The sequence below is a fragment of the Melampsora larici-populina genome (assembly GCF_000204055.1).
Source record: "Melampsora larici-populina 98AG31 unplaced genomic scaffold MELLAscaffold_29, whole genome shotgun sequence".
Classification (NCBI taxonomy): Eukaryota; Fungi; Basidiomycota; class Pucciniomycetes; order Pucciniales; family Melampsoraceae; genus Melampsora; species Melampsora laricis-populina.
The window spans coordinates 451,481-463,981 of record NW_006768793.1 but is presented as its reverse complement, the minus strand read 5'-3'; the positions used below and the strand labels follow the sequence as shown (position 1 = coordinate 463,981).

At 43.1% G+C, this 12,501-nt stretch overlaps 4 protein-coding genes across 4 annotated transcripts; 3 read left to right on the top strand and 1 right to left on the bottom strand.

Annotated features, from left to right (window-relative positions):
- Window positions 1–1,718: 1,718 nt before the first annotated feature.
- MELLADRAFT_44188 (metalloendopeptidase) lies at window positions 1,719–3,493 on the bottom strand (the record flags this gene model as incomplete). The annotated part of the gene is made up of 5 exons (XM_007412142.1): window positions 1,719–2,028; window positions 2,103–2,266; window positions 2,344–2,603; window positions 2,685–2,944; window positions 3,017–3,493. 5 exons carry the CDS (start codon window positions 3,431–3,433, stop codon window positions 1,930–1,932), a joined length of 1,200 nt encoding a protein of 399 aa, XP_007412204.1.
- A 260-nt stretch (window positions 3,494–3,753) lies between these two features.
- MELLADRAFT_88779 (uncharacterized protein) lies at window positions 3,754–4,425 on the top strand (the record flags this gene model as incomplete). Its single annotated transcript, XM_007412249.1, has 1 exon — window positions 3,754–4,425. One exon carries the CDS (start codon window positions 3,754–3,756, stop codon window positions 4,423–4,425), a length of 672 nt encoding a protein of 223 aa, XP_007412311.1.
- A 921-nt stretch (window positions 4,426–5,346) lies between these two features.
- On the top strand, window positions 5,347–7,942 carry MELLADRAFT_44186 (uncharacterized protein; the record flags this gene model as incomplete). Its single annotated transcript, XM_007412250.1, has 6 exons — window positions 5,347–5,628; window positions 5,718–5,798; window positions 5,892–6,151; window positions 6,265–6,668; window positions 6,798–7,424; window positions 7,499–7,942. The coding sequence occupies 6 exons, from the start codon at window positions 5,540–5,542 to the stop codon at window positions 7,682–7,684; spliced, it is 1,647 nt and encodes a 548-aa protein (XP_007412312.1).
- A 3,822-nt stretch (window positions 7,943–11,764) lies between these two features.
- Window positions 11,765–12,103, top strand: MELLADRAFT_108393 (uncharacterized protein; the record flags this gene model as incomplete). The annotated part of the gene is made up of 1 exon (XM_007412251.1): window positions 11,765–12,103. The coding sequence occupies one exon, from the start codon at window positions 11,765–11,767 to the stop codon at window positions 12,101–12,103; it is 339 nt and encodes a 112-aa protein (XP_007412313.1).
- Between the last annotated feature and the right edge of the window lie 398 nt (window positions 12,104–12,501).

Sequence of the window (12,501 nt, the reverse complement as noted above, 5' to 3'; positions counted from 1 at the left end):
ATGAAATGTTCGCCTCTATGAGGCTCATCTATTGATCCAAAAAAATCCCGAGGAAGCCGAGGAATGTCCTTTCAGATTCCTTCTGAAGTTCAGGATTTTGGAGTGTTTTCGAGTGTTTTGACCTGTATTTGACCCTCGAGAGTGGTTTATACATACGAATTCAGGATGAGCCCCGAGACCCGCGGGACAGCCCGTCGGGTCGGGGGGTCGTTCTGGCCTTCGAAGGGTCGCAGAACCGCGGGGATTATCGGGCCCGGGAGTCGTTCTGAGAGTCAAAAGAAAGTGACTCTCCTCGGGGAACCCGAGGAAAAATCAAGCTGTAAAAAGCGGATAAATACACGCTTGGGAGAGGTTGTGCTCAGCGGTTTCTGCCGGAAATAGCCGGGGACTCGGGGATCCCCGTAATTTCCCGGGGATTTGGTAGTTCGTCGGGGGTCAGGGTATGGGAGCCGGGCTTGACCTATGAGCCAGAAAAAGCTCGGGGAATACCGGGGTCGGTCCTCGTTCTGACTTTTGAAAAAAAGTCGGTGGGCCGGGCAGCCCAGTCCCCGGCATTCGGGGGTCGGGGCTCATCCTGAATACGAATACAAGGCAATTTCATCAAAAACTTCAAACTTCAGAAGCCAGTAGAGGAGGAATTCCTCGGCTTCCTCGGGATTTTGTTTGATAAATCGATGCGCCTCAGAGAGGCGAACATTTCATTTCTTTGCATCTCGATTTTTCACAAATAGGGGAAAAAGTTTTATAAGGAAGGCAAATTTCTCCTGCAAAAACTGGTTCCCCTCACAGGCAAAAGTGTGCCTCGTTGTCATAAGTCCCTCGCTGCGCTCGAAGCGTGCGAGACGCAGCGTGGGACTTTGTTGAGTTTAATGGTACACTGCCCTACACTGCCTCCGAGTCCAAGTTTTAATCTTTTAACATTTCAATTGATCAAACCATCTTTGTAGATCTTTGTACTCCCCTCCGACATGAACTGACATTCACATGAACAATTAAACTCAACAAAGTCCCACGCTGACTCTCTCACGCTTCGAGCGCAGCGAGGGCGTTATGACTGCAATGCAGATTTTGCTTGTGGGGATGGCATTTTGGCTGGTGAAAACCGGCCACCTTACGAATCTTTTTCACATATTTGTGAAAATCCTTGAACCAATGAAGACCTTTGCTTGAGGCCCTTTGAATTATCAATGAAAAACCTGAGCAATCCGAGGAATTTCCCCTCTCTGGGCTCCTGAGATTTCAGGTTTTGGTGTAATTTTTGTAACAGACTGCACCAGGCTTTAGCACGACTGCGGGCAAAAAAACAGAATAAACCTGTGAATGTTATGCCGGGCTGGTAGCACCAAAGAACTATTTTGAGGTCAATGATCAACCCTGGATCACCCCGTCTCGTGACATACATCATCCTTCCTTGCCTCAAGTCTCTGATTCAACTACCTCTCAATCACCTTTCGATCACCAAGACAACTGCCGTCAACACAAAGCAAATCAATGTTGAGCCAAATGTGTTTCCTTCAGGTGTGTGACCAAAGATACACCAGGGGGTAAGAGCATCCACAGTGGTCACCTGATTTTTGGATTTAGGGGCTTAAAAAACATGTTGCACAGCAGTGCACCTAAAGTTGGGGGTCAAGACTTGATTGAGCGATATGAGAATGCTTATACTCACTCCGTGAAACTTCTAAGGGCTGACCAACATAGTATTCCGCAATTTAGCTAGGTGTAAATTTGTTCATTACATGGGACATAGCATCAAATGAGGTATATTCTGCTAGTACAATACAGAACCTACGGCGTCCACTAAAGGGTTAAACAGAATCAACTGTCAAAGTACTACACAACTTAAAACAGGGTCTAGAACAATATCAAATGACTAGGAGGAGTAGTTTTTGATCAGCTTTACTTAAAATCAGATCAGCTTTGTCATGTTCAAGAAGCCTGCCATCTGTTGAACCGTGCAGCAGCTTGGGTTGTGAATCCACAGTTAGCTTCCCTGTATTTTTCAGCCTCTGTCAACCAGCCTGAGATCTATTCACATCACCAATTTCAGTCAAGTTCGATGTTAAGCACAATGATCCAGACCAAAAAGAAACCTCACATACATTTTGTATCCGACGATCATGAGCGGGGTGAGTTTGTAAAAATTCGGTGATCTGAGCCGAATGCTTAGAGCGATGTTCATGATCTTCCATCCTTTTCCACATTCGCACTGCTTCTGTAGGATCATAACATGCCTTGGCCATGATGTTCAGCCCAACCTGATCAGCTTCATGGAGGAAAAATTAAATCAGCAATTCTTTCGACCAGAGTCAGAGATGCCTTTAGAATTGACTAGACGCTGACCTTCGACTTCGCTTGTTCTGGAGTTTGGTAGTGTCATCAGCAAAGTTACAAGCGCTCGTGAGAATCCAAAGTCAAGGCCAATGATGCTGAGGACTGTAGTCAATAAGAAGACCACTTTCATGGAAGACATTCGTTCAGCGGTATGCCTCAAGACTTGATGCGCTACCTCATGTCCAAGGACCGTGGCTAGACCGGATTCAGTTTTACAGATCGGCAGAATGCCGGTGAATACAAAGATCTTTCCTCCAGGAATCACAAACCTGGAGGTTATCGCATCTAAGCATCAGGCATGAAAAACCCGTTGCAAAATCGGGTTACAAAGTTCAATGAAGATTACTCACGCATTCTGAATTCGGGGCTCATCAATCACGTGTATTTTCCAATCTGGAAGATTTTCGCGTTTGGCATTCATGACACCAGAGTCTGACCAAGATTGATGGTTAAGAAAAGGGTCATCACCCAACTCAGAGTCGGAACCAAGATTAGATGCCTTGATAATTTGATTGGCAACTTTGGTCACATAGATCGAGGTAGGATGAGAAGAGGGTAAGATCTTGTTTTGATATTGTGCTAAAGTTTGCGCATAGACTTGACGGCCAGTCTTGATAGTGGATCAGATAATCAGTCAGATTCTTGTGATATGATATCCGTATTTTTAAAAAGATGATCTCACAGCAAGTTCAGATGCGACACTGGTATCCATAAATCTCAATCTGCCTGTCTGCTCCACTGTCTCCAAATGGCTAACAAAATATACACCGCCTCCTCCGGCAAGCCACCAAATCCAATTTGGAACTCCGCGAAAAGCACGATCGAAATTGCCATTATTACTTGACGGGAACTTGATACTCCCGACCAACCGTGGTTGTTGAGAGGAGGTCCTGGGAGGTTCACCGAATCTACGATAGGATGCCTTGTGCGTTGAGCTGGTACCAAACGCTCGAAATTGTGTCGCCCTCATCCTGCCACCGTTGATTGACTGGATCTGACTCTGACCAGTAAGGCGCGAGAGATATCTTCCGCTTAATTTGATGCCGTGCTGCACCAAAACATGTTTGTGCGGTCCTTTCGGAAATATATGGAACATCATACGATGTGGAGAATGTCTTGATTTTCGTCAGGTGATAAAGCAAGCGGGTAAAGGTTAATTATCGAAGTCAAGCGCCAGACGTGAAGCAGTCAATCGACTTCCTCATGAGTCCAAATGGTCTCGCGGGGGAAACGAGCATTCACTTTGTAGACGACTCGCTGGGAAGGGGTGCACTTCGTATCCAAAACTGCAAAGACAGCCGTTGTACGTATAAGCATATAACCATGCACTGCGCGTGTAGTATGCTAATAGTGAATGAAGACCCTTCCTGAGCAGTGATCACGAATAGAAGTTTAAGATTTCAACCAAAACATCTCAAGATGAACTCATATCGTAGACAATCTAGAGCACTCTTGATCGCCTTTCCCCTTCAACAAGCAAAACAACTTCGGTATATCTCAAACAAAAATATCAACACCGACGTAAACAATCACAGTGAATCATCCTCAACCCAGGCGCTAAAATCTGATTCAACAACACGAGACTCACCTCAACTACCCTCGAGACGCAAACCAGAATGGTTAATTCAAAAACAAGCTCTCAAGGAATCATTTCCGACAGGATGGAATCCACCCAAAAAAATCAGTCGACCAGCAATGTCACTTCTCAAATCACTTCACAAAGAAGACCCCCATCAATTCTCCCTTACGATGCTTTCAGATAGATTCAAAATCAGTCCAGAGGCAGTACGAAGAATACTCAAATCTAAGTGGATACCCGATAGAATTACTACTGAGAAGATTATACAAAAATCTGGATCGAAAGGAATCATGGCCGGGGGTGATGCGTGGATTCATCATGAACAACTAGAGACTGAGTCCATTCCATCCAATCTCGCTTCGACCCTTAGAAAAGAGAGCAAATTCGAGAGATCTAAGGCAATGGAATCTGATTTATCGATTCACGATGAATCTCATCAAATATGGGTCGATCCAGACATTCGGGATACTACCGTGCGGTCAATTGATCCTGAGGAAATTGATTGTAAATGAATTTATCACAATTCCAATCACAGGTAGCTTACATTGTCTTCTTTGTTCAGGGAACTCGTCCTCCTCTTCGAGTGCGTTCCATCAGCATTCAGTTAAACCGTTTTCAAAACCTACCATGAGCGGTCGCCCGCTTAATAGGGATTCAACTCGACAAACGTTCAATTCATTCCAAAACAGAAGTTCTGGTCAAGCAAACCGGTCTCAAAGCCCGCGTTCCTCAGCCCTGGGAAGCGCCTTCAAGCTGACGCCCAATCAGCCTGCGTCTCTGCGTCACAAACGACCAACGCGATCTATAGATGTCGGAAGACGACGAGATCAGCGACAACCTCGCTCTGAACGCCAGTCACAATTTTAAACCTAGCATTCCACCTTAGCCATGCTATACAAGTAATATCCATTTCCATCACAAGTTTATCAATTTCTCATCAAATGAAAAAAACCTATCTTATCGCCAATACCCAAATCCCCTGTAACATCGCTGTAATATTATATTGATCAAAATGTTTCCTTTGAAGAAGCGTGCGAGATACGTTCAACTTTCACTCAAGAGACAATGAGCATCACATCTGATACCAATGCTTCCAGCACGGCCACAGTGCAAGTTTTGCCACACCCATATTCTTTTCCAATTACACAATGTCAATCTCACTATACCCATTTCAGTTTCTCCCTTTGCGTTCTTTCTTAATGAATACAAGATTGTTCAAGTGGATTGAGGGTAGGAGAATGGGAGCGTGAATATGAAGTTATCCAACATTCAATTCATTGGATGCGAATCCCTCCACAAATGTTTTGAAAGACCCAAAAGTCAAATGTCGGTTCGATGAACCCTAACCCTTATGCGTCCTAAGATCCTTGTGTAAACCCATGAGTATGTGATTTGATGGGTGTGTATCAGAAATTTTGACAGTAAAAGGTAAACAGATGGTCAAGGGAAAGAAGAGGTGCCGACACCACCCCACTCAACTCAGCAAAAAGTCACACTATTCGTTATCAAGACTCGTTTGAAGGCTAAACCTCGGTTCCTTTCTTATCTGATCCAGCATCAGAAGTGATATCTCGCGCTTAGTATCAAGGAGACAGACACCAGATACCCAAAACTTCAAGAGCCAAGATGTCTTTACGAATGCCCAAGGCAGATCATATGCCACTCTTCAAGAGTGGCTATACCTTTTCGTCTGGTGTTGAAGAAGCTGTTTTGAGGTAATTTTCAATGTGACTCATTACTTTCATTTTCCGTATTGTTTCATCTAGTGTGATTGGCTGATGGTGATTTGATCGGTCTGCTATAGGAACATTCAGGCTGTTAATGAATTGACAGATCTTGTTCGGACCTCGTTTGGACCACAAGGTCGGAATAAAATGGTTATCAAGTACATCAAATTTTTGGCCTTCAACAAGAACTGAAATTGGAATACTGATGATATCTGGATTGATCGCATTGTCTTGATGGTTCTGACGACTAGCCATCTCGACAAACTCTTTGTAACTTCAGATGCAGCTACGATCATTCGAGAGTTAGAAGTCATTCACCCTGCTGCAAAGGTTTTAGTCATGGCATCTCATCAACAAGAAGCTGAGATGGGCGATCGTACAAACTTGGTGATGATGTTGGCAGGAGAATTGTTAAAGAAGGCAGAAGGTTTACTCAAAATTGGACTTCATCCAAGTGATATCGTGTTAGGCTACGAAATGGCGCGTGATCGGGCTGAGCAAGAATTGGAGAGTAAATTACAATTCATAATCTTTCGGGGTTCTCGGTTGCAGTGCCAGATGTAACCTTGTTGGATACTGACCAGTCCTATGGTTTCTCTTGCATATTCTTTCTTCGGCTACCAGAGCTGTCTTGCCAGACTCTTCCGTCTCCTCTAACAAAGGAGTCATTGGCTATCGCACTTCGAGCACCGCTAGCTTCAAAACAATTTGGTCACGAGGCCCTACTGGCTGCTCTCGTCTCAGAAGCCTGTCTATCCGTTATGCCCTCCGATCCCTCTTTCTTCAACGTGGACAATGTCCGTGTGGTTAAGATCCTAGGTTCAGGACTTTCGTCATCAAAAGTCATCAAAGGCATGGTCTTTGGTCGAGAACCTGAAGGAGCCATCAAACAAGTAAAACAAGCCAAGGTTGCCGTCTACACTTGCGGTATTGACATCTCTCAGACTGAAACAAAGGGGACCGTGTTGTTGAAGAACTCAGAAGAACTTCTCAACTTTTCTCGTGGCGAAGAAATTCAAATGGAAAAGGTAAATGCTGCTCTCCTGACCTTCAGTAGATCTTACTTCATCCACAGTATCATCAAACTTGGATCTACGGCAGTATTATACTGATTAGACATCTCTTATTTCTGTCACCTCACGTCTTATGTCCTGTAGATTTTCAAAGAGATTGCCGATTCAGGTGTGACAGTGATTGTTGCAGGATCAAGTGTAGGAGAGCTAGCTTTACACTACCTCAATCGATTCAACATTGGAGTTATCAAGGTTTTATCGAAGTTTGATCTGCGCCGTCTTTGTCGAGTGGTGGGAGCGACTCCGCTTGCAAGACTGGGTGCGCCAACTCCTGAAGAGGCAGGTTACGTGGATGTGTTCGAAACGATCGAGGTGGGTGGCGATCGGGTGACAGTTTTCAGGCAAGAGGAAGAGACACGGACCCGGACTGCAACCATTGTCTTGCGAGGGTCAACAACAAACGTTTTGGATGATGTTGAGCGGGCAATTGATGATGGCGTGAATGTGATCAAAGGTCTCATCAAGGATGGTCGATTATGTCCTGGAGCAGGTGCAACCGAAGTGGAACTTTCAAGACGGCTCACTGAGTTTGCCGAACAAACAGCCGGTTTGAGCTTCCATTCAATCAAGAAATTCGCCGAAGCACTAGAAGTCATCCCACGTACATTAGCTGAAAATGCTGGATTGGATTCAACTGAGATCTTGACAAGGTTGTATGCGGCTCACCAGAGTGATGACGTCAATGGCCGCTTTATTGGAGTTGACATTGAGGTTAGTGTAAATTTTGCGACTTTGATGGTAGACTTGTATGAAAAGCTGACAAGTTCTTAAAAACCAATCAACAGTGTGAAGATACCGGATTGAAAGATACCCGACCGGATCAAATTCTCGATCTCTTGGCAGGTACATCGTGGGCTATTCGTTACGGATCTGAAGCTGCCATTTCAATCTTGAGGGTAGATTCGATCATCATGTCTAAGGCTGCGGGTATCGTTCCTCCCAAACAAAACGCCAACTGGGATGAAGACTGATCAAATGTGCAAGGACACTTTCAGCCGGCCCATTTGACATTCATCGTGAGCTGATCTGAGACGGCCATGTTTCTTCAGATAACTCGCCTGTATACCAAAAAAAAAGTTTTCGTTACCTCATTTCTACATGCAGTTCTTATGATTCTTGAACAATCATCATTGTTGTGGAGCGGGTTGTATGTTGGTTACTTATCTAAATACATAATGCAAATTTAGCGTCTTTTTGGGAGTTCTTTTTGATATCTCATCATCCTTGTGAAGAAGCCCTTGATGCGTGCGTTGTGAATGAGTGAAACTTCATCACCGCGAGTCTTCAACAACGCCCAGTTCCCCGCAAGAAGAGAAGGGTGGCCAATCCAACCCAAAAACTGTCTTTGGAATCTCCATTCACTTTCTATATGAAGCCAAACTTGACCACGTCTGTCTAGTCTATAGGAAGAGACCGTCCTGAAGTACGCACCAGTACTTGACGCAGGCCTTCGCCCCGATCCGCCTCATAACATATTCCAATCTGGGGAGCATGCGTGCTTGCGCAATTCCCTGCCGTGTGCCTAACGGTAGCTGAAGAAGAGAAGCCGGACGACACTCAAGCTGGCGACGGACCGGTTGTTGAGCTACCCGATGTTGCGACAGCACCAACTGAAGCCCTCTTCCAAGGACGAAGAACCTTCCGAGCTCAACCTCTTGAGTCGATTAGAGGCGACTTTGGCCCATGCAGCGGTGGACGACGAGGAAGACTGGGATGCGGTAGACACTGAAGACGCGGGCAATCCTCTGCTTGTGCTTGAGGACACCGTAGCTTCAACTCACCAACTGGAGGCCAAAAAACTCAATCATATTTCCGACAAGGTAAGTGTCATCTCCTCTTCTCTACCTTAACTTCTCTACTGGATTTCTACTTTCTTCATCCTGGATTACTTTGAAACTCACATTTTCATTGACTAGAGAACATGCGGGCATGCCCGCCACAGTTTAATTGCCAATCACCAAACTCGCAAACCCACTTGTTTTACAACAGTTTTGTCATGGTGGGACAAGATTGAATCTTTGCCTTACTCCTAGTAGTTTAATCTGCAACTCAGTTACCCCACTTACACTGTGATCACATCTTTGGTGATAATCAAAGTACCCTTTGATCTGGTCGGCGCACGATTTGTTCAACCCCTCTATCACTAACTTATGAATGTTAGCCCAAAATCTATGCCAATGACGAAATGAAAGAAAGCAAAAGCAAAAGCAAGGCAAAGAAATGTATGTTAATTAAAAAGTATGGCAGTGAAGTAACGAGACAACAACAGAAACAAAAATGAAAGTGAGGCATTTTATGCTTAAACATTTATAGGAATTATTTAATGACGTTTAGAACAGTCGATTGAAAAAAGGAAGGAGACATCAAGTCGGTACAAATGGAAAAGACACATGAAGTAGACAGAAAGGAGAAAAAAACGGAAAAGGAAAAGTGGCTAAGTGTAGGAGGGCAGAGAGAAAAACTACGGGATAGCCAGGGGGATACAGTAGAAAAACAAAAGAGGCCACAAAGCAGAAACAGAAAATTGAAATTTGTGATTCCTATCACAACTTGGTATGGTAACAGTTCAGGAGAAGCAACTTGAGTTTACATTTTGAGGGAAGAGAGGGAGGCTTTATATAGGCCTTCATCTCTCTACAATGTACAAATAAGGAAATGAGTAATACAAGTAGAGATGACAGGGATGTCGTAGTGGTACAAGCAGTTATAGGTTTAGGGAAGACCGAATCCGGTACATCTGGATTTGGTTTACAAGCAGTGTTCTGTATTAGAAAGGGACAGATCTGGATTGATCTGTCCGGTAGAAAACAATATGGAGGAATTAAAAAGGAAATGGAAAGCAGTAAAAGTAATAGAAGCACGTCTTGGGCTTGAAAAGCATACATGTAGAACAAAGGGAATGAGCAAATTTGGGAATCACAAAGTGGAAACAATAGAAAGCAAAATACAAAAAGTAAAAGAAGGGGGAAAGATGAACAGGGAAAAATGGGGAAATGGAAAAGCAAAATATGAGTAGCATCTGGCTGACGAACCAAACAGAGGACCGAACACTCATGCGAGTCTGTTCTACGTATTTATATATTAGATATATTTTCATTGATACTATATCCAGCTGGACTTCATTATACGAGAAATTACTCCGTCATCCTCCTGCCGCAACAATTATAATCAAATCATGAAAGGTTGTGGTCTATCACTTGGCTCATTGATTGCTGGCTATGGAATCAGATGGAATATTAAGAGATAGCAAGTACATCAGTCGCCACAAAGCGTGGTTGGCATAGTTGGCATGTGAGGTTTGTTAGAGTTTTCATTTCGATTTGATTTAGGTTTGACATCATCTTTTTATTTTTATTTTGTATGCTTACACCACACCCCATGGGACATGTTTTCTTTCCACAGTTTATAAATCAGCTTTCAAAAGAAGATTTTGAACAGATAGACTCTAGGATGTGGCGGCCTTGCAAAAATGGAAAGTCCTATGGGTGCTTCCGTGAGATTACCATTTCTCCTTCCAAGTGGGCTTCAATTGAAGAACCCAACTCAGAGCTTGAGGTAAGTATCACCTACATATTACTTATATATTTCAACCAACCATTCTTGATGATCACCAAACAGTCTAACAGATGGTAATCTACAGACTGGTACAATGGCAATATGTCAGTATTCAATTGCCACCAAAGTTGCAAGAATGAGAACTCAAGAGGCCAACAAGTGATGCACTCTGTTGAATGATTGAGGCAATGATCACCAAGGACAAACTTAGCCAAAGCTCTGTCAACCCAAAATCTCATTATGGCAACTGGCCTCCATCCGGCATTGCAACTGAAGTCTTTTTAGAAGACCTGACAAACTTACACCCAAGCTAAAACAATGTTCAATAGAATGTTCGAAGATTATCACTCAAAATCATCCACAAGACAGCCCTCAACTTTGGAAATTTTCAAGTTTATAGTGATCATGATCTTAAGAACAATGATCTGAATGATGATTGACATGTTAAAGACTATCTTTATCAAGGGGGTCTTTCTATGAAAGAACCGGAATATGATCTTTGTGACCCAAGCAAAGGACTTCCATGGTGGTTAAAAGTACTGACTTCATTCTCATCTACTTTGTTCACATTATGATCACATCAATGTCCAATTTGCTTCTTTGTAGGCAAACCACACCCGATCCCCAATAGTCACACTAAAGGCATGGGACTACCCGTCCTGTTTGGGGGGATTGGCTCAACATGAGTGCACCTTCTTGCAGCTGCTGATGTATGTATAGCCATTGCCAGTTGAGGGGGTCTGGCTTTGATAACTATTGAGAGGTTGATCTCAACCTGCATGTGGTTAGTCAAGGAAGTGCCTCCTCTAGGAGAAAAATTCCTCCACACTGTGAAGCATATTAAATCTGCTGATAAGCTTTATGAAAAATGTCTAGACCCTGTTTTGGAGGTTCCAGGTCCACCTGTCTCACTATTATATGATGATGGGACAGTCCCTTCAAACACAAAAATATCTTGTCAAATTGCTTCAAATTGTGTTTCCAGTCATGTTTCAAATAAAAAAGATGGGGTCCACTGAAGGGGTATAAGAAGTGGCTACATTGTTGCTGTTTGTCATCTCACTCCTCTCATCACAAAGATTTGAACAGTATCCTCCACATAGCTATCCGTATAGCACAATCCAATCTCTCATAATCCATATTCCATCATTTGCATAACATATTGCATTGGGTCCTCACTATCAACTCACCTTTGGTTGTGCAGATCTTCTCTGATCCATTTTCTAAGAATCCAAACCTGCTAATAGTCTAGGTAGCCCTTCTTCCCTTGGTACCATACCTTGGTATCTTTCATCTACTTACATATGGTGTTGCATTCTGATATGTGTGATTACCTTTCATCTCAGGATAAACATCAGCCAAGCAAATCTTCTGCTTCAAAAAGTCTTCAAAATTTCTCAAAAAACGTAATTTTCTCAATCCTTCTTATCAACTCAAGATATGTAAAAGCTGACAATATCTGATGTTTGACCTGCAAACTTTGGATCACCCAGAGAATGAATGTTTTAACTTCACCCAAGGTTTTGACCATCATCTTTGTGACAATTTGTGTCCTTCTGAAAGGTATCATTGGCAAAGATGGTATATTTTACCTAGAACCTAATATTGAAAAGAAGGGTCTGCTCTTCACATATGGGGAAAATGCAGATGGAGAACTGGAACTAACCCTTGAGAACAAGGGGGGATACAAAGATTGGAAGAAATTCAGCATTGTACATATTTGTGAAGGCCAGCAATATACAGTAGTTGGTGAGATAGGAAAGGGTGAATCTAAGTGTATTGGACGTCACCCTGGGAAAAAAGTGGACGAAATTGCTGTCTGCCCCATCACCTAGTAACTCTGAGGTTTGGAACAGAAATATCATCTACCTTGAATTGATGAACTCCAGTGTTTCTTTGTTATTGTTGGGTCAGTGATGTAATAGATGAAGGGCTTGAAAGCAATGTTTGATTTTCCTTAACCAAGCAATTTATTAACCAACTTGTGCAAAAGAAAGATTTCACCAGTAGATGGAATGATGTGCAAGTTTATGTAACAATTCAATGGCATTCTTTTTCTCTTTTTGTGCCCAGAGAGATGTTGGATGTTGCTCTTGATCTTGATTCACATTTTCACTACTTACTCCAGATACATCACCAGTGATCTTCTGGTGTATGTACTTGGATTTTCTGCTCTGGGTTCTTCTTCTGTTTTGTGTAGATATCAGGTGTGTCATGCAGGAATGTTATTCAA